This window comes from Macaca fascicularis, chromosome 14, assembly GCF_037993035.2.
Source record: "Macaca fascicularis isolate 582-1 chromosome 14, T2T-MFA8v1.1".
Lineage (NCBI taxonomy): Eukaryota > Metazoa > Chordata > Mammalia > Primates > Cercopithecidae > Macaca > Macaca fascicularis.
Window position 1 is genome coordinate 31,992,150 of NC_088388.1, and position 21,784 is coordinate 32,013,933.

The 21,784-nt window shown below is 44.3% G+C and overlaps 1 protein-coding gene across 10 annotated transcripts in view; it reads right to left on the reverse strand.

Annotated features, from left to right (window-relative positions):
* KIAA1549L (KIAA1549 like) overlaps positions 1 to 21,784 on the reverse strand; it is a 292,279-nt gene that overhangs the window by 75,073 nt on the left and 195,422 nt on the right. For all 10 annotated transcript variants that reach the window (XM_065528331.1, XM_005578244.3, XM_074013979.1 and 7 more), the window contains 3 exons: positions 17,117 to 17,288; positions 8,187 to 8,350; positions 1,126 to 1,310 (listed from right to left, as the gene is read on the reverse strand). In XM_065528331.1, coding sequence (XP_065384403.1) covers positions 1,126 to 1,310; positions 8,187 to 8,350; positions 17,117 to 17,288 — 521 coding nt within the window. The remainder of the gene's footprint in view (positions 1 to 1,125; positions 1,311 to 8,186; positions 8,351 to 17,116; positions 17,289 to 21,784) is intronic.

Here is a 21,784-nt window from a genome sequence, read left to right on the forward strand (position 1 = left end):
GGAGGGGACAAAGGAAGGAGACATGGATGATGTAGCTTTTTCAGTCTCTACCGTGGTCTCAGGCAACAAGGAAGAAGGGAGTTGGCAATGCATGTCGGTTTAGCCAGCCAACAGGGCCTGCCATAGGGTTCATTATCTCTATAAGGCTATCCTTACAGTGAGTCTCTTGGCTTCTAAACTAACCTCTCCCATCCCTCATCCACATTGCCATCAAAGTATCCTTCTAACATATAGGTTAACATTGCTGTCTTCTGAAAGACCTTTCAGTGGCTCCCCATTGCCTAGATAATAAAGGTCAAATGCCTTAGCCAGGCAGTCAAGACTTTCCAAAATTTTAATCTATCTTCCGGTTTCATTCTTCATTACACCCAGGCACTATGAACTCTAAACTCTGGGGACACTCACCGTTTAGAGGACATACATGTGCCTCTTCTCTCCTCACTCTTTTTAGACTAGATGCCCTTATATCTTCCCAACTATTCAGATCCCACTCACTTTTCAAGGCTCAGCTAAAGGATAACCTTCTCCACGAGGTTTTCCCTGTTCAGAATTAAGTTCTTCCTCCTGTCTTTGCTACAGCCCTGCAGTCTCCAGTACAGGCACCGAACCTCATGCTCGGTATTCCAGTTATTTATCTCTCTGCCTCCTCCATCATGAGACTCCTGGGGTCACAAACAATCTTACACATTTTTGTAGTCCTAAAGGGATGTCTGTCAAAGTGCTCTGCTTTATAATATAAACTAAATATATGGTTTTGGCTGAAATCAGAAACCCCTATTGAGAAACTGCCAGATAAAATACAGCTATACTGAATCAAAGGCACTGCTCTTAATGTAAGTTTAAAATGTAAGTGTGACATCAGTGCTAAATTTGCTATAGTAAATATAAGAACTAAATCTCTGATGTTGTGGTTATCAGCAACATAAAACCTTACAAAGGGTGGCCCAGGCTAAGCAGGTATTGTGATTCTCATCATCTCCTTTAGTATCTTTTCAAATATTCAAAATCAGCATGAAGGGGAATTTTTAAAGAGAACCGTGCAATTAACTTTAGGGCATCAGCTTTTCTCATCATCAATTATTTCTCTTGCTGACACAGAGAGGCAGAAGGCAGCCCCATGCCTACCTCTTCCTGGTTTCAGTGGATTTGGCAGTCTTGATGGTGCTTCCATCCTGAGCGACGTCTCTTTCCTGAGGAGCATCTCTAATGGGCAGTGGGAGGACCACCGTCTCCTGAGTCACAGGGATGACCTCCTCATCTGCCCCTTGCTGGCCCAGGTGTTGCTTGGCATAATCAAAGCCTTGCACAGGCTGCAAAGAGGAAACAGATTTGCAGTCATATTTCTAGTGAAGTGTGACTCTAACCATGGATTTAAGAGATGACAGGCAGCAAAGTACAATGATGGGACCAAACTTAGCTTTCTAATAAACAAGAGTTAATTCAAATCCCCATCATTACTTCCATGTCTGCAAAATCAGAATCCATGTTAATTCCATCCAGCTACAGAATCTCTACAGATAAGACTTGCTCAGAAAAACGAAGACTGTAAACAACATGTAAACAGGTGTTTAAGAACAAACCTCTTTCAAAGATTTTAGACCATGAATTTTAAGCCAATGGATGCTGCAAATGAGAAACAACTCAATTAATACATTAAATCTGTCCTGTGGATCACCTTCTGCCTAGAAATATTTGGTTACCCCTTCACTCCATTCTTGCATAGCTTTATGTATAATAGCACATGTGTGACTTTGCCAAGTCACTTGAACTCTGAATCTCAATTTTTTCATCTGAAAAATGAAGATAATCCTATCTGCTTTACCTCTACCACCCTTGAGTATTAAAGCGGACCACAGATCTGAACAGAGGGAAGTGTGCTATCGCATGCGAAGCCATACGATCATTAATAATGTATGGAGTCACTCTTTAATCCAGACTTCTCCCTTAAGTAGGCTGGCTCTCCTATAATTCATTCCCGGGAAACTGGCAAGGTTTTATTGCACAGTGTCTGAAATCCCAAGTGCAAAAGGCAGCTCTGAACAAAATCCAACAGACATCTAGTAGTGTGCTAATAAAAACCAAGAGGCATATTTAAACAATTCCTGAAAGTGCCTCTATTCCGCTTTATACCCCAAAGCAGTACAATACCGATTTCAGGCAGGACAGTGTGGGGGGGAAAAGTGGCAGTTTCAAAAGCAGATTGCCTGGGTTCAAATCCTGACTCCGCCATTCATTAGCTGAGTGACCTTGGGTAAGTTACTGAAACTCTCTGCACATCAGTTTCTTGATCAAGCTTAAAAGATGGCCATTGTTATTACATTAATTGGAGATAATAGTATAAACAGGATAAAATTTACACATTTGTGAGAGCAAAATGTAACCACTCTTAAGGGAATGCTATAAGGATTAAATAAGAAATTCAAGTTCAGCACTTAGATAAGTGCCTAGCCAATAGTAAGTGCTCAATGAATATTAGTTGTTACTTTTGCTTTCCTGATAAATCATAGTCCAGGTGAAACGGACAGCAGTGAGTTTTTTCAAGAAAATTTGCAGATGAAATTCAACCTCTGTCATTTAGAGTATATCAGAACTTGATATGATCAGCAGCCCCTCCTTTAGCAGCTAATTTAGCTAAGAAATACAACAGGAAGTTTCCAGCGGATTTCACAATCCAGTCTAGAACTGTGGCCTAACCTGTCAAATCTCACCACTGTGTCTCAGAACAGGATGGAGTTTTATTGCTACCTCCAACAAGGCTTTTTTATTTGAGGCTGCCTATAGCTTTGCCATGGACAGTTCCCCCAGTTCCCTGAGAAACTCACTCTGGGAAGTGCGATCACCCCCTTCTCTTCTCTGAGACATACACTCTGACCTATGTGGTGATCAGTGACATTCTGAGGCCAGGACCTGGGACTGCGTTTCTGAAACAGCGTTTGCTGAGGGAAGGCAGTCTCTGTTCTTTTTGCTTTCTGAACCTGGCCTACAAGAAACAGAAGAGAGCCTTCAGATGACTTGGTAATGTCCCTCAAATACTGAATTGCCTGCTCCTTCCACAACCAATTGGTCACCAATTAGATTCAATGTCTGAAATGTTTCTGGAAGCTGACTTTTACTCCCCAGGTCCACTGTTTCCCTATCTCCTGCCTCAGTCTTATTGCTTCCAATTTAGCTCGTTTCCAGGCCTACCCCTGATAAGCTTCCAAAATTATCTCCCTTAAAACACATATGGTTGCATCACTCCCTCATTTAAAATATGAAGGGCCTTGAATGTCTCCCCAAATGCTTTGGTGAGGCATTCAAAGCCCTTCACATGGCAGCTGAACTTGCCTGCCCAGTCTCATGTCCTGTTGGCCCCTTTTGTACCACACCCTCATGCCCCCATTATCCTATTCAGTTTTGTTCCAACGACAGGGACTGTCCTTGGTGCTGAACATACAAAGTTAAATAACTGGTTCCTCACCCTCAAGGGGCTCAGTTTCAGCCTCATTTGATATTAATGGCACAGTACTAAACACAGTAAACAACTTATATCATTGCGTCTTCACTATAGTTCAAGAAGATAGGTATTATCATTAGTCCCCAGTTTATAGATGAAGCAACTGATGTTTAGAGAAGTTAAGGAGCTTACCCAGGCTCACAGAGCTCTGATGGAGTCAGCATTTGAACCTAGGACTATGTGACCCAGAGCTGGAACATCTAACCACTATTTGATGAGTCTTCCCACAGACGTTTCTTTCCTTCTGCAGCTTCCTAGCTTGGTTAGCATCTCCTGCAGTACATGGCCTGGCTCCTGTGCAACACTCCTGGCCTGTTTGTGAGGAAGTGGGAGGCTCCAATAGCAGCTAAGACTTCCCAAGAACCCAATGATAGGGAAAGCTGGCTCTGGTCCCATCCCCCACTTTCTCTCTCCTCCCTCTGGATTTCACCCTTTACCTTTCACACTGGGTTAAAGTTATCCACTGGATATTTCAGGTGATTGAGTCAATGATGGATGTACACAAAGAAAGATATTAAGAAATTCTGAGCTTAAAAGGTGGCCATTGCTATTAGGTTAATTACACCTGTGTTATTCATCACAACAATCCCTGTGTATGTTTAGTACTTACAGTATGCAAAACACTGATATCTCATTCTGCAACAAACCTGTGAAGTAAGCAAGGCAAACACCACAGCCTTCATTTCACAGATAAGAAAACAAAAGCTCAGAGAGGTTCAGTGACTTGCCCAAGATCACACAGCTAAGTGGCGCAGGACTTAAGACTACTACTCCCTCACTCTTCTGCCTCCCAGGATACTGGTCTTTTAGCTTTCAACTGGAAAATTACCTGAGATTAATCAATTGCCCATTAGACACATTAGTGACTCCTAACCCCAATAATAAAATAGCATGAAGTAGCTATAGTTACTTCAGTTAGTTTTATAAAATTATCAAATCAAAATAATCTCCAAAAATTTCAATGGTGGATACACTGCCAAGACCTTTTCAGAAAAAAAGCATGGGTAACAATAAAAGCCAACTTACAGGTAGTATTTATTATGTACCAGACATATCTCAAAGCGATGTATATATATTAACTCACCTAATCCTCACAACACCATATATACGATTATTATATCTCCATTTTACAGATGGAAATATCTCCATTTTACAGATGGAAAAATTGAGGCACAGAGGTTAAGTAACTTTCCTGATGTTTAACTTTCCTATTGTTCCAACAACAGGGACTGTCCTTGGTGCTGAACATGTAAAGTTAAATAAACTGGTTCCTCACCCTCAAGGGGCTCAGTTTCAGCCTCATTTGATATTAATGGCACAGTACTAAACACAGTACATAACTTATGTCATTGCATCTTCACTCTATTTCAAGAAGGTAGGTATTATCATGAGTTCCCAGTTTACAGATGAAGCAACTGAGGTTTAGAGAGGTTAAGCAACTTACCTAGGCTCACAGAGCTGGGTAAGTTATCCTATAGATACCCTATAGATAGCATCCTACAGATAGTAGTGGGAAAGAAGAAGCCGCTGGCTGTTCTTAGGGGGTGACTGGCCTGTCCAAAGCAGATGTTCATGCAAAAGATTACAGACCCTTCAAGCTCCATCCTGCATCTGAACATGGTCCTATATACCCTCTCCTAAGGTGGCCTCTTCCAGGGAAACATGATCTCTTCAATTCTATGAAGGGAAAAACTAGAAAAACAGCTTTACATCCAATGACAGAGTGAAGAGTTGTGAACTAGGAAGAAAGGAGGTGACAAAAGTCATGATGCTGGCCCTCTTGCATGTATCATTTTTCACCATTCTACCTGCAGAAGCCCACCTGACAACAATGGGAATGGGGTAGTCCGTGGTACCTTGTCTCTGAAGAAGGGTGAGGGTATCCATACCCTGACCTCAGCTCCCAGGAAAGCCACACTCACCTCCTCTGTTTAGCATGTTAAGTTTATTACTGAGTCTCGGGAAGGATCCCTGGGACTGCCCTCTGGCACTGTAACCTGAATTCTAAAGATGCAGCGATGTCCCCAGGACCATCCTCCTAGTCTATGGATTGGTGGTGAAGACTAACATTTTTGTTCTGCCTTGTCCCTTGACATTAATTGAATTCTGTTCACACACACAAGGTGGTGAGAAGCGATGCAGGAAGCTCTCTCCTCTCTCCAACACTGCAGTGTCCCTGGGTTGTAATGGCAGAAGAACCGCAGTAAGCAGGAGGCAGTTCCACCCTGCTGGTTTCCCATGATAAAAGGGCTTTGGGAGTCAAAGTATGTAGCCCAGCCTCATGGAGGGGGAAACCAACCAGCTCCACCACACACAAGTGAATTCAATCATCTCATGGAACATAAATTTGCTTGACGTTCAATGTCAGCCAGGTATCTCACAAAGCCCTACGTACAGAGTAGGACACAGAAGGAGCTACGGAAAACCACAAATGCTAATTTGTCCTAGCTTCAGAAAGCCTTCAAGCCAGAAGCTATGCGGAAATCACGTGTTGTCCAACTCATTTTGGCAGATTAGTATAATTTTGGTCTAATCTATAACATAAATATGCCTCTTACAATCTCAGTATGGCATGTTTTATATTCCTGGATGTGGGTACAGTTAGATTCAGGTTATTACCATTATGTGTAAAAGGCTCATGTTGTAACTAACCTGAGATGGAGATGAAATACACACTCTTTTTTTTTTTTTGAGATGGAGTTTTGCTCTTGTTGCCCAAGCTAGAGTGCAATGGCGTGATCTTAGCTCACCACAACCTCTGCCTCCCAGGTTCCAGCAATTCTCCTGCCTCAGCCTCCCAAGTAGGCGTGTGCCACCACACCCGGCTAATTTTGTATTTTTAGTAGAGACAGGGTTTCTCCATGTTAGTCAGGCTGGTCTCGAACTCCTGACCTCAGGTGATCTGCCCTCGACCTCCCAAAGTGCTGGGATTACAGGCGTGAGCCACAGTGCCCAACCAAAATACATACTCTTGGAAGAGTTTCATCTTTCACTGCTTGGGCAATTCCCAATGTACACTTCTTACCGACATCCTGCTGTGTCTGGGAAGCAGGTGCCTTTGTGTCAACTGAAACAGAACAACATGCTTTGGGGTTTAGCTCTTCAACAGACAGAGTATCTAATCAAGCTGCAGCATCAAAACAGTTGTATTGGTTTAACAAACAATAAAATCCTTCGATTTCTTTTGCTGAAGCGAGGTGTGATCATCAAGAAAGAACTAAGGCATGCGTCACCCCTGCAAGGACAATCTCCATGGCTGACACGCATTCCAATGGCTCTGGAATATGAGGGGTAGTTTGCTGTTTCATTCCTACACAGGTGGACAAAGCTCAGGTCTTCAGAGCTGGAAAAGGATTCTAAATGCCAAATCTCAGGGTTCAGGTAGGTGTATAATGGAGAAAATGCTCCAAGACTCGGATGTGAGCCTCAGTCACCCCTCTGCTGCTAGCATGACTTTGGACAAATCCCGAAGTCTCTCTTTCCCTTGGGTGTTTTGGCAGTAAAATGAAGATAATAAAACCTTCCCTGACTACGAGCTCCCTCATAAGGCTGCTGTGATGAACAAACGAGGTGACAGACCTCGAGGAGCCCAGCAAATTGTAAGGCATTATTTAAGCATCAGGTATGACAGTTAGTTATTTCCCTCATGGAATATCATGAAGGGAGCAACGTGACCTGCAGCATGTCCTAGTCCATTTCTCTCCCAGTCACTGCAGGTGGGTGGTGCAGAGACGTGGAGGCCACAGTGGGTGGGTGGGGCTCCAGGACAGGCTTCAGTGGAGCCACTGAACGGGGGTTTGCTGGCTGCCCATCCAAAGTCCTGCAGCTTCTCCATCATGGTGGCCTCTGAAGATGTCACTCCAACCAAGCATGTGCTCCAGAGAGCCTTGCATTAGGAGCCAAGAGACTTTGTCTAAGTCAGTTCGGGCTGTTGTAACAAAACACCACAGACTGGGTGGCCTATAAATGACAGAAGTTTATTTCTCACAATTCTGGAGGCTGGGAAGTCTAAGATCAAGGTGCCAGGATGGTCAGAGGTGAGGGACCTCTTCTGGGCTGCAGGCTGCCAACGTCTTGTGTCTTCACGTGGTTAAAGAGGCAAGGAAGCTCTCTAGTGCTTCTTTTTTAAGTGCATTAATCTCATTCCTGGGGGTTTCACCCTCATGACCTAATCACCTCCCAAAGGCCCTATCTCCTAATACCATCACATTGGGGGTCAGAATTTCAGCATATAAATCTGTGGACCACAACGTTCAGAACATAGCAGACCTGATTCTACCAGCAGTTCTGCCACTTACTAACCATATGACCTTGAAAGAGTTACTTTTCAAGGGTGCAAGGAGGGAGTCTGATTACATTATCTCTAAAATCTCTTTCAGGTCTCTTTAGCTTGTAGTTTTCTATGCCTTGGTTTCCTCATCTGTAAAATAATAGTCCTTCCTCCAAGGGCAGCTGGGAGAATTACAGAGCTGCTATATATAAAGCACTTGGAAGCACTGATGGCAGAATGGGCATCAGATAACCACGAGCCATCAGGTCCTGAGGCTAAAAGGAAGGGTCTCCTTCAAAATGAGGACCTGCCCTGATGTTTCTGCAGGCTCTTGCAATGGCCTCAAAAGGCAAGAGGGAACGGCAGGCCAAGCTCCCGCAGGCCTGTGCTCCTGCCCCTCTCCCCACCACTTCCATATACCTTTGCTCTCTGCGGCAGGTTTATCATGGTGTCGGGCTTGAAGTCGTTCTTGTTCTTCCTGCAGAGCACGGCAGTGATGATGATGATGATGACGGTGACCACGGCGATGGGCGCCAGCACTGCGGCGATGATCCACAGGTTATTGGGAGGGTTCTTCACCACGGCTGTGGGAAAGAGCCAGTAGGAGGGACATGACAAGCAGCACCGGGAAGAGGAAAGCAACCCAGACATAACCCCCCACCCCAGTCCCAAGTCATGGACAGAAGGATGTGGGGGGTTAAAAGGGTTTGGGGTTAGAAAGCCTCCACCTCCGCAGCCGTGTGACCTTGGGCAAGTGACTTAAGCTCCCTGAGTCTCAGTTTCCTCATCTGTAAAATGGGCTGTCACTTTGTAGTGTTTTTGGTGTGATCTCTAGTAGCTGCTCAGTAAATGATAGGGTTCACTACTACTGAGAGGAAGAGGAGAAAAAGATGGATCAGTAACAATTTTCCCCACAGGTGATGTCCACAAGTCAAAAGAAAAGTGAAGAGGAGAAATGTGCAGATTAGAAATGTGTGCTGGAATCAGGAGGCAAAAGCCACAGAGAAATGACTCTCAATATTGTAGTGTAGTCACCCTGAGAGTGAGCAACGAGTAAAATGTAACATGAGCAGATGGATCTCCCCCAGAATAGCTGGCTGGGAGCTTGGAAATGCCTCGGTCTAGTCAAAAGCCTCAGGCTGTTCTCAGAACCAGAGTAAAGAAGAGCAACCAAAGTGATTGGCAGCAGGAAGGCTATGCTATTAAAACAGTAGGTGCCTCGGGGTGAGGGGGGCTGGGATGAATTAACTGGAAAGGGCAACAGGGTGATGGTTATGCTCTATATCATGATAGAGACTTGGGTTACATGGGTGTTTACATTTGCCAAAGCTCATCATATGATTTACCTGAGACAGAAAAAGTGTTGACAAGTTAAAAGGAGAAGTCTCTTCTCTGTGGTAGGTTTGGCCCGTAGTTTAAATTAATATATTGGCAATGTTGTTTATACATCAAACTCTTGTAAGCCTGGTTAGCATGAGTTGGTCCTCCTGATCCTGCTGAACCTGGGGGCCACTAGGCAAAACTGAGGCCCAGACCCTGGAATATGAACACCCCACCAGTAAGTGTCACATGGTGAGACCTGCCTGAGGAGCCAGCCAGTCTTCCTCTCTGATTTCAGCCAAGCCCTGACATCAAGTGGTTCCTCATTAGCCAAGATCTACCTCTCATCTGGCTGCCCTTAGGCTCAGAATACTATTAGTACAGAAGAGCTTTTTCTCCACAGTTTTTATCAATCGGTGATTAATCACATTATTAACTTCTGAAAACAGCTCATTAGATAACATGTTTCTGTTGACATTAAACACTTAATTGCTCCTGCTTTTAGCAATTCAGTATTTACACGTGAGTATTCTGTCATTAACATTTTTTAAAGCTTATAGCTTCTGTGAAAAATATCAGTATGCCTCTTTTTAGTTAGGTTATTCTATCCTGATGGAGAAAAATGTACAGTGCATCAGTGTATACCCGAAATAAATACATACTATTTTTTTTTTATTAGCAAGACTGTTCAGTTTTTACCCAGTTTTATTGTTTTAGTGGAGGTGCTTCTTCTTGGTGCAGTATGTAAAATCCCCTCACCTTCATTTACATAAACTGAACAGATTTTATCTTAGATGCATCAGTAAATTAATTTAACGGTCAAAACAAGAGTAAAGTTAGGTCAACTGAAGTCATCCAAACTCAATGTCGTGTTCATTGGCATAATTACCTAAAAGTACAAAGTCACGTCTAAAGGTGAAAAGGAATGAATGGTTATTTAAATTGTTTAAATTGCAAGAATTTCAGTACAAGACTGATAGGAAAACCCATTTCCTGAGTGCCTACTGTGTGTTAGGCGCTGTGATAGGTCCTTTGCCTGCGTGCTTTTCTTATCCCCAATATGCTGATGAGGAAACTGAGACCTGGAGAGGTCAGAGGTTTCTATGAAAAGTCACTTCTCTGAAATAGACAGTTAGAGTCGGTTCCGAGTTAACACACGTGAATAAAAGTGCGTGCTTATGTGCATGTGTACACACAGGTACACGTACACACACACATAATTTGTCAGAAGGAATGAAGTCAAAGAGTCCAAATAATCTAACACAAAATAAATTATTCTCATGTACAGCAAATGTTGAAAGGAGAAGGAATCCATTCAAAAGTGTTTCCAGTTTGTTTTTGTGGCCATCACCTATGCCTCAAATATTAGAGCTCATAACTGGGGTGACTGGATGCAGGAGAGAGTCCTCCCGGGGCCCAGAGGCTGGCTAGTGCTCAGTCCACATCGTTCTCCCACCAAACCCTCCCGTGGCTTCTCTTCCCACTGGGGGCCCAGCCCATAAGGCCCTAGTGACCATGGCCACTCTTCTGTGCCTCTGACCTCACGGCTACGACTCTGCTCCCTCAGTGACCTCGGTGCTGGGTGTCAGACTGTCTTCTCTCTGCCTGGAACCTGGCCCCCAGATAACCTCAGGGACCCTTGCCTCCCTCCCTTTCTTCAGGTGGTCACTCAGGGCTTACTTCCTCACTGATTCTCTTCTTGACCCCCCAACAATTTAAAATTGCAACCACTATCTTATCAACATGTCCTAGCCCTTCCCTGCCCAACTTTTCTCCACAGCACTAATTAGCACCGAACATGTTAATTATTTATTTAGTTTCCTTGATCTGCCCACCCTAGAGCATAAGCTCCACGAGGGCAGGGTTTTTGTCCACTTCATTCACTGCTGTATCTCCAGTGCCCAGCACATAATAGGTGCTCAATAAATATCTGTTAAAGAAGTGAATAAGCCTGAGTCCTCTTCACCAGAGGGTCAGTCTATTTCTTTAAGTGGCTTTTTTTTTCTTTTTCTTTTTCTTTCTTTTTTTTTTTTTTTTGAGACAGAATCTCACTCTGTCCCCCCTAAGTTGGAGTAATGGCACGATCTCAGCTCACTGCAACCTCCACTTCCCAGGTTCAAGCCATTCTTGTGCCTCAGCCTCCCAAGTAGCTGGGATTACAGGCACCCACCACAAGGCTCAGCTGTTTTTTTTATTTTTAGTAGAGACGGGGTTTCTCCATGTTATCCAGGCTGGTCTCAAACTCCTGACCTCAGGTGATCCACCCACCTCAGCCTCCCAAAGAGATAGGATTATAGGTGTGAGCCACTGCGCCCAGCCAAGTGGCATTTTTTGAGATAAATGTCTGGTGGCCATGTAAAGCAAACCACTTCCCGCTCTGGTATGCTTCTCCTTGGGGCGAATTTTCCCTATTCCGTCAGCTGGATAACAACTCTGAAGTGCCTCTCACTCCAGACCCTGCAAATGGACCAGATGCAAACCTCCAGCTGCTTCCATGAAGTCAAACGCTGCCTCGTCACCCAGAGGTGATGGGGTGAGTCACATGGGCACAGCATGCTCCAGTCTTGGCCCTAGAATTAGTGATTTAGAAGGCTCTAGAACACACAGAATGCAGACACTCTCCCTTGAGAGAGACAAAGTATTCAACACTGTGACTCTCTATTCAAAGCCCTGACCTCAGATGAACATTGTAGGCTGATTTTGAAACTACTGGGAGAAAATGGGATTTTAAAGATCTCTGCTCTCTTCTCCTTCATTGGCCTTATCTTCATCCTCATCTGCTCCTGGGGTGGACATACTTCCCAGAGGATGTCCTCTTGCTTCCCTCTTCCATCCACTAGCTACATTCCTTCACCAGGCACTCACATTTTCCCCAGGAATTATTATTGTTATTTTTTTTTTTTTTGAGACGGAGTCTCGCTCTGTCGCCCAGGCTGGAGTGCAGTGGCCGGATCTTAGCTCACTGCAAGCTCCGCCTCCCGGGTTCACGCCATTCTCCTGCCTCAGCCTCCCGAGTAGCTGGGACTACAGGCGCCCGCCACCTCGCCCGGCTAGTTTTTTGTACTTTTTTTTAGTAGAGACGGGGTTTCACCGTGTTAGCCAGGATGGTCTCGATCTCCTGACCTCGTGATCCGCCCGTCTCGGCCTCCCAAAGTGCTGGGATTACAGGCTTGAGCCACCGTGCCCGGCCTTCCCCAGGATTTTAATTCTAATCTCTATCTACAGAATTCTCTAAAGTCTGTAATGTTACCTTGAATCTCTCTCCAGAGGTCTAGGCTTGAATTCCCAACACCTTTTTTAACCTTCATAGGATATCCTATCAGCACCCTTGATATCCCATCAGTGCCCCCAGTTCTGGGGCACCTGTTGAGCACATAGTAAGTGGCAGCTGAATCTCCTTTATCCATGAGGTTGGAGGACTACAGGAGAGAAATGAAGAAGAAAGGAGATTGAGAACCCATATAACACAGAGAAGAGGGTGCAACTAATGAAGATGGAAAGGGGACTGGAGAGGAGACACATCGTTAGAAGGCAGAAGGTAATTTATTGTTTGAGCTGTGTGGAGGTTAAGGGGATAATGACATATCATGGGGGTGCCAGTGGGATACTGTCGGGTGTTGCTGGGATACCGACGGAGAGATTCAGCTGCCACTTACTATGTGCTTAACAGGGTCCCCAGGACTGCACCAAGCCCTTTACAGGCAATAATGATCTCTTTTAATCTCCTGTGTAGCTCTGTTAGGGAGGTGTTTTTTATGTTACCACTTTACAGGTGGGGAAAATGAAGGTCAGAGAGGCTAATTAACTTGACTCCAAGCTCCATAACTAGAAAGTGGAAGAGCAGGGGCTGGGCCTGGGTTACCTTATTTCAAAGGCTCTTCTCTCAAGTGCTATGATGTCTCCTAACCACATGCCTCTCTCGGCACCTAGCAGAGGCACTGGTGAAGGGCGGTTCCTTTGCCTTCACAAGAATTGAACCAGGAAGGAGCTGGAGCTAGATCTTCCAAGATGAATGAGATGCGGCATCTGCTTTTAAAGAGCTCATGAGGGAGAGAGACAGAAAACAACTGTTATGGCCCAATGTGAGGAGGGCAATGTGGGCTCCTGGAACCAAGGGAGACAGAGGGCTGTGCCTCGGGGGCCAAGGAAGGCTTCAAGGGAGAGGGAACAAGCAGGATGAAAACCCCTGCATGGCTTTAGATGTGAAGGAGAGAAACGCAGGCCACATGGCTGGAAAAGCAGCCTGAGACCAGGCTGTGCAGTCCTGAACGCTTGCTGGGCGCACCTGCTGTGAAGACAGGAGTTTGGATTTTATTCTGTGAATGACAGGAGCCAGCAAGTATTTTTTTTAAAGTGGAGTCAATGTAAGATCAGAATTCATGTTTTATTACAATGACTCTAATTACAATGCGGAAGGCACATTAACGGGAGTCACTTTGGAAGCTACTGCCATGGTCCAAGTGGGTGAGAATGATGGGATGGAGAAAAGGAAATGGATTTGTGAGTGACTGTGGAAGACAACTGAGAGGACCAAGTGAATTTGAAGGAGACAAAGGAGTGAGGCTGGAAGGGTCAGAGAGTGGCAGCCTTGGAGCCTGGCCAAACAGAGTTTGAATCTTGGCTCTCTTGAGTGATAGCTGAGCCTCCGAGCCATTCCTCACCTCCCAGACTCTCACTCCCAAAAGGCTCCATGACTCTAACCTGATAGGACCTCTCTCTCCTGTCCTGGCCCCTGACCCCATCCACTGCCACCAGCAAAGTCCCTTAGCCTCACCCGGTCTTCCTGACACTTCATTCACCTCTGCTCACCATGAAGCAGCTGTCCTTCTCATGCCTGTCCCAAGTACCTCAAGGCCTGGGGTAGCCTTGAGGAGTGAAGGAAGAGAGTCTTGGCTAAAAAAGTCATTTTGAGAATAAGACTGCAGAGAGTGACCATCATAGAACTGTTACAGAACTGACAGGTCAAAGCAGCAGATGGCCAGAACAGAAGAAGTGTTAGAGAGGAAGAGATACTGAGCCAGGTGCATAAATCTCCAGTGAGTGATGGGGGCCTCTTGGGGCCCTAAGGTGACTGCAGCAAAGAACGGGGAGCTTCAAAGGACCTGGGATTGAAAAAAAGAAGTGGTATGGACACAGCCATGAGGATTAAGGAGAAGTGGAGCCCTGTCTGCCCACCTTCAGGCACTTTTTGGGCAGTCTGCTCTGCCATTCTCAGTGTGTATTACCACACCTCAGCTCAGATCCACCCCACACACCTCGATCTCAGCTGCCTACTTCATTTCACTATGCCCAAGAGAGCACAATCGGAGACAGCATCCGCAAGCTTCCATCACCATGTGTCCCCTGTACTCCACTTTCCCCTCATTAGAAAGGACCAGCTGTCCCTGCAGACCCCTCCACCTGTGCACCAGATCCCATTGCCTCATTCATTGACAGATTTTTCACCTACTATTCCTGCCTCTCTCTTCTGCATCATCAGCTTCTCCCTCTCCATGACAGCATCCCCTCAATATTCAAACACACACCAATTCAAGCTTTCTAGCTTTTGTTTGGGTTCTCAATGCCTGGTATGCCATAGAATCCCTCCAGCAACTGCCCCAGAAAATTTCCTTCCCTTTGCTGTCACTGCTTCCCCACACCTTGTTCTTCTCAGCCCATCTGGTTGCAAAACCACTCCTGCTAAGGTCACAACCTCCAACCTCTAATCTCTACCCTATCACTCCCTGCCTCTTGGGAATATACATCAACACAGCTCTCTCCCTCCCCTGAGATCTGCTGTCCTTGCTTGCTTGCTGAACCCCATGCTCTCCTCCCATCTGCCTGGCTGCTCCTGGTCAGTGTCCTCTGCTCGCTGTCACTCTTCCCACATGTGGATTCCCCAGGGCTCAGTTTCTCCCTTTTCTCTCTAGCTAAACCCACCTGGTTATTCTCACCTATTCCCTTAGCTCTAAATGTCACCTATATGTTGATGACTCCTGAGTTTGTCTTCTGAGATCCACGTGGATGTCTAGTAGACATCTCACACCTAACATGTCTACAACCAAAATCCCAGCTCCATCTCCCCTGTTCCCATTCCAACCCCACTTATCCTCTTTGACCTGCACCTTCTGCATCTCAAAAAATGGCACCACAACTAGTGCTCAAGCCAGCACCTACGAGTCACCCTTGATTCCTCTGAGTCCCGCCTCCTTCCCTGGCTACACACAGAATCATTATCTTGCGCCATTGACTCTGTCCCCTGAAATATCCCAAATCTGTTCACTTCTCTGAGTGTGCACCTTTAGTACCTTCAGCTCTCGCCTGGGCACCTGCAGTGGTTTTCACTCCCGTCCTCTATGATTTATTCCTCACCTGGAGAGAGGGAGAAAGAGCTGAGAACAGAATGCTCTGGAATCCACATAAAGATGATGCGGCAAAACAGATGAAGCAAGCCGTTGAGCGGGTGAGGACGGAGCCCACAGGGAGGGAAGGGGAGAGGTGCAAAGGAAGAGAATCTTCGTTAAAAATGTCATTTTGAAAAACAAGATTGCAGAGAGTGACCATCGTCATTCCTAGACAAAGTTGTGTCTGTGAGGATGTGCTGGCTGAGCAAGACAATACAAAGTCTGGACCATCACCCTGGAAGCAAAAGTAAACTGGATGAAGACAAGAGCTGAGCAGGAGAGGAAGACCAAGAGCCAGGTGTCAGGGACTTGGAGAGCACAGACATAAGCTAGGAAAGCAAACCCACGGGAGATGACCTTTCCTGCCTTCACGCTCAGTATGCTGCCAAATACTAACATTTCTACCACCCAATCTCTCACCTTCACACCCTTTCCCCTTCCCCCACTCTCTTTATAGCTTTTGTTTGGGTTCCCAATGCCTGGGACGCCACAGAGCCTCCTCACCAGTCCTGCCACTTCCTGTCTGCTCCCATCCTGGACACTGCTGACCAATTAAGTTTCCTAAAAATGGGCAGTTCCAATGATATTACTCCTTAGCTCAGAAATCTTCATCAGCACCCCACAGCTGATCAGAGTGTGTACTATCTCCTTCCCTGTCATTCAAGGCCTTAGTCTCCGGATCAATACACCTTTCCAATTCCATTAACTCTTCCATTGGTGTCGGCGCCCCAGGCAACCTGAACTAGTTTTCAAGCACACCTGGTACTTTTCACCTCCATTCTTTCGCTCATGCTGCCCTCTCTTTCTGTAATATGCACACCCTCTTCTCCCTCTGCTGAAATCTTCAAGTGTCATGTAGTTAAGAACACAGGTTCAAAGTCAGACAGACAGACAGATGTAGATTAATATCCCGGCCACCTAAGCCCTTCTTCTGTGATGCCAAGCAGGTTATTTCATTTTTCTGAGCCTTGGGTTCCTTTCCTGTGGTTTAGATCTGAGTAAACACTGCCCCAATGAGAATAGAAAGTGAGAAAATCTAGGTGAAGTAACTAGCATAGCAGCTGCCCCAGGGGAGGGTATTCAGAGAGACAGCTATTATTTTTAACATCCTTCCTCTGCTCACCCTTTCCAGATGCCCCTTCGAAGCAAACCCTCCCTCTGCTGACCTGTATCACACACTGCCTTTTGCAGCACTTTCCTGTGTTAGGTGCCATTGCACCTGCATTAAGTCTCCCTGCTCCTTAAGGGCAGGAGCCAGGTCTCGCCCACTTCCATACATCCTGCAGCACTAAGCGACTTCATGTAGAACTTTATAAGTGTTTGTTGAATCAAATTATCTTTAATCTCCCTGGCATACAAAAATAAACTCAGCTACAGTGATTTTCATAGCTGTTCACTAGATTATGCTGAGGAAGAAGGGGGGTAGGACTTGGGGGCAAAGTAGTATCATTGCCATCCTTCCAATATCCAAAACACATCCCTTATTGCTTGAAACAACACAGAAACATAGCTGATTGATTTAAGACCCTTCCAGAATACAAGTATGTTTAGCTCTGAGACCATTAACATGAGTTTGGGGAATCATTTTGATTTTCAGGAAACATTTAATGGCATTAAAAAGACTGAATAAAAAGACCATTCCCTTACGGTCAGCTTGCAGAAGGACAACGTGATGCAGGGTCAAGGCCATCCTTTGGGAATCAATGGTGCTCAGGATCTTGGCAGCTGCGGTCCCCAGCAAAGGCTTCCCGTTGTACAGGGTGTAGTAAGTCAGCTCCGCTGGGTCCTTCGGGCCTGGGACACGCTGCATCTTCACCATCTTTCGGAAAAAGAGAGGCCGAGTGTTTGCAGGGCATCTTGCACGGACCCTGCAATCACCCAGGTGATCAGCAGATGTTCCTCTCCCGACTGCTGAAGCCTTCTGTGGCTAGACGCCAACCTTTGCATACCTCCCTATATATAGCCTCTCAAGAAGCCTGCTCTCGCTGGAGCAGGAGACTGGGAGGAGAAAAAAGGGTTTGAAAAATATGAACATCTGGAAAGAACAGTTTGCGGTTGGAGAAGAAAACACAGGATAGTGATGTCTCCCAGCATCCACAGAACTCTGGCCTCATTTGAAAATAGGCCTCTGCATTTAATTCAGGGCATGTTAGGTTATTCTCAAACAGGACTGTTAATTTCAAATATCTGTAATTGCCAGAGAGGGAGAAAAATGAACTTATATGTCTGCAATTCAAAAGATCTCTGATAAAAGCACTACTTGGAAACCCAATGTTCTTTTTCTAAAATAATGGTTTTGCTTTTTGTTCTCTAAAAGTTATACATATTCACTGTAAGAAAATTTGAAAATACGGAAAAACATCAAGAAATAAAATAAAAACAATCTGTAATCCTTCTATCACAAGCTAATTACTGTTGCCATTATAGAGTATTTGCTTCCATTCTTTGTTCTTGCCCACACAACCCTTTTCCTTACTAGTTTACAAGATTATTTATCATAGTCTATATACAATATCTTGCAATTTTTACTTGCATCTTTAAAGGACCTTAAATATAACAAAAGCATAAACGTTTATTTTTACATGGCATTCTGATGCATACCTCATAAACTTATTTAAATGATCTTTTATTATTAAACATTTAGATTGTTACTAATTTTTTACTACTGTAATTAACAATTGATAATCACAAATACTAAAACTTAAGTTTCAATACCTACATAGTGTTCTACTGTATGCACGCTTGGTGAATCAAACTAACCCTTTATTATTGAACATTTGGTTATCAACTTTTTGCAGTTGTAATTAACAAATCATAAATAGTATAGTATTTTCCAAAGTTTATATTACAGATTATGAATTTCACAGGATATTTAAAGATATTATAAAAATGTTTATAGCAACATTGTTTATAACAGTAAAAAGACTAAAAATAAAAAAGTTGTTAATAATAGGTTGGATAATGAGCTATTGTATACTCACACAATGAAATACTGTAGTGTAGTGGTGAAAATGAATGAACTATGGTTATTCATATCATTATGGATGAATACAAAAGCCTGATGTTGAGTAAAAGGAACAAATCACAAAATATAAAGTTAAAAATTAAGCAAAACTACCTAATATACTATTTAGAGATACAGTCATGGGTAGTAAAATCTATACAAAAAATATGGGAATGATTTAATACAAAATTCAGATTCACTCTAAACTCAGAGTTTAGAGATTCACTCTTCCTCAGAGAAGCCATGTAAAAGGCTTTTGGGATAAGGTAAGGGTAATGTTCTTACCCTTCAGGTTGTGGATTCTTATCAGTGTCCTTTAAACTCTGCATCTTTCTCATACTGTTTTGTGTGTATGCTATGCATAACAATTAAAAAATAGGCCGGGCGCGGTGGCTCAAGCCTGTAATCCCAGCACTTTGGGAGGCCAAGACGGGAGGATCACGAGGTCAGGAGATCGAGACCATCCTGGCTAACACAATGAAACCCCGTCTCTACTAAAAAATACAAAAAAATAGCCGGGCGAGGTGGCAGGCGCCTATAGTCCCAGCTACTCGGGAGGCTGAGGCAGGAGAATGGCGTAAACCTGGGAGGTGGAGCTTGCAGTGAGCTGATATTCGGCCACTGCACTCCAGCCTGGGCAACAGAGCGAGACTCCGTCTCAAAAAAAAAAAAAAAAAAAACAATTAAAAAATAGATATTATTACAACCCAATAGAAAATGGGGGCAAAAGAGCTGATCAGACACTTCACAAAGGAAGATGTCTGAATAACCAATAAGCACACAAAAATGCTCAATGGGGAAATTCAAATTGAAACCACAAAAGACCACTCTATACTCACCAGAATGGCTAAAGTAAGAACTGACAACACCAAGTGTTGCTGAGGAAGTGAAGCAACTGGAACACCTGTCTGGTGGGAGTGCAAATGGTGTAAACACTTTGGAGAAAGGTCTGGCAGTTTCCTATAGAACTAATGCACACCAACCCTATGAACCAGCAATTGCAGCCTATATACCTAAGATGAGTGAAAGCCATGTGGTCACCAAAGGACTTGTGGAAGAATGTTCACAGCAGCCTTGTTTAATAGCTACAAACTGGAAAAGCCCAGGTGTACATCAACAGAAGAACAGATAAACAAACTGTAGTATATTCATACAAGAGAATATTATTCAGCAAAAAAAATTTGAATAAACTACTGAATAACATAACAACATGGATGAATGTCAAAACACTACACTGTGTCAAAAAAGATTTATACAAAAGAGTATGTACTGTAGAATTCCATTTATATGAAATGCTAGAATGTCAAAATCAATCTATGATTTAGAAGTATGTGAAAATGTATGTTAAGAAAATCTTATGGAAGTGTTTGGAAATGATATATGTAATCAAATATAAAATAGTAACAGTATAATGTCAATTGTAAAATCTAGATAGTGATATGTGTGTTGACTATAATTTTATCAACTGTTCTACAAGTTTGAAACTGTTGGCCAGGCACAGTGGCTCGTGTCTGTAATCCCAGCACTTTCGGAGGCCAAGGTGGGTGGATCACTTGAGGTCAGGAGTTCGAGACCACCCTGACTAACATAGCAAAACCCCATCTCTACTAAAAATACAAAAATTAGCTGGGCACAGTGGCACACACCTGTACTCCCAGCTACTCAGGAGGCTGAGGCAGGAGAATCACTTGAACCTGGGAGGTGGAGGTTGCAGTGAGCCAAGCTCACACAACTGCACTCCAGCCTGGGTGACAGAGTGAGACTTTATCTCAAAAAAAAAAAAAAAGGTTCATAATAAAATGTTGGGAATATATAGATATTACTTAAAAACAAGGGCTTTTTGACATTTAAACTTGGAAACCAGTATGTTGAAGAAAATTAAGGAGATGTCTTTACTTCAGGGTCTTTTTAGAGCTTAGGTATGCAAATAGGCTTTGGGACTCTTCAAGAAGGGGCTTTAAAATGCAGCCTTGCCCACACCAATTTGGCCAGAGAGCCCCTTTTCCCAAGAACACTTGATAAGATCATGATATAGTACAAATTATATGTCCCCTCCAAATCTCATGTTGAATTGTGTATTCCCAATGTTGGAGGTGGTTCCTGGTGGGAGGTATTTGGGTCATGGAGGCAGCTCCCTCATGACTTGGTGCTGTCCTCACAGTAGTGAATGAGTTCTTGTGAGATCCGGCTGTTTAATGTGTGTGGCACCTCCCCCCACCCTCTTTCTTGCTTCTGCTCCTGCCATGTGAGACCTGCTCCCCTTTCATCTTCTGCCATGCTCGAAGCTTCCTTAAGCCTTTCCGGAAGCAGATGCTAACACTATGCTTCCTGTACAGCCTGCAGAACCATGAGCCAGTTAAACCTCTTTTCTTTTTTTTTTTTTTTTGAGACGGAGTCTCGCTCTGTCACCCAGGCTGGAGTGCAGTGCCCAGATCTCAGCTCACTGCAAGCTCCGCCTCCCAGGTTTACGCCATTCTCCTGCCTCAGCCTCCCGAGTAGCTGGGACTACAGGCGCCCGCCACCTCGCCCGGCTATTTTTTTGTATTTTTTAGTAGAGACGGGGTTTCACCGTGTTAGCCAGGATGGTCTCGATCTCCTGACCTCGTGATCCACCCATCTCGGCCTCCCAATAAACCTCTTTTCTTATAAAGCACCTAGTCTCAGATATTTCTTTATAGCAATGCAAGAATGGCCTAATCACTTTCTAGACACTCTCTGGAAAACACTATCCTCACTCTTTTGTCTTTGTGTTCACCTGTGTGTCCTTGTCCTCAAGATTAATTTCTTTTCTTTTCTGAGACAGAGTCTTGCTCTGTCACCAGGCTGGAGTGCAGTGACACGATCTCAGCTCACTGCAACCTCCACCTCCCGGGTTAAGGTGATTCTCCTGCCTCAGCCTCCTGAGTAGCTGGGAGTACAGGCGCGCACCACCATGCCCAGCTAATTTTTGTATTTTTGGTAGAGACGGAATTTCACTATGTTGGCCAGAATGGTCTCCACTTCTTGACCTCGTGATCCACCCACCTTAGCCTCCCAAAGTGCTGGGATTACAGGCGTGAGCCACTGTGCCTGGCTGAGATGAATTTCTAGGAGTCAGTCTGTGATCATCTAAAAGTTTCTTGTCTAAATTCCTCACTTTCCCTCCAGAAAAGTCATACCCAATTGCTGTGTTTGAAAGTGCCCTTTTTGCTCCACACTCATCAATACTGGATCATAGCATTTTACTAATCTTTGGTAGGTGAAAATGGCATCTTGTGGTAGTTAAAACTTGCCTTACTTCAGTTACAAATTAAGTCGAATATTTAAAAAAT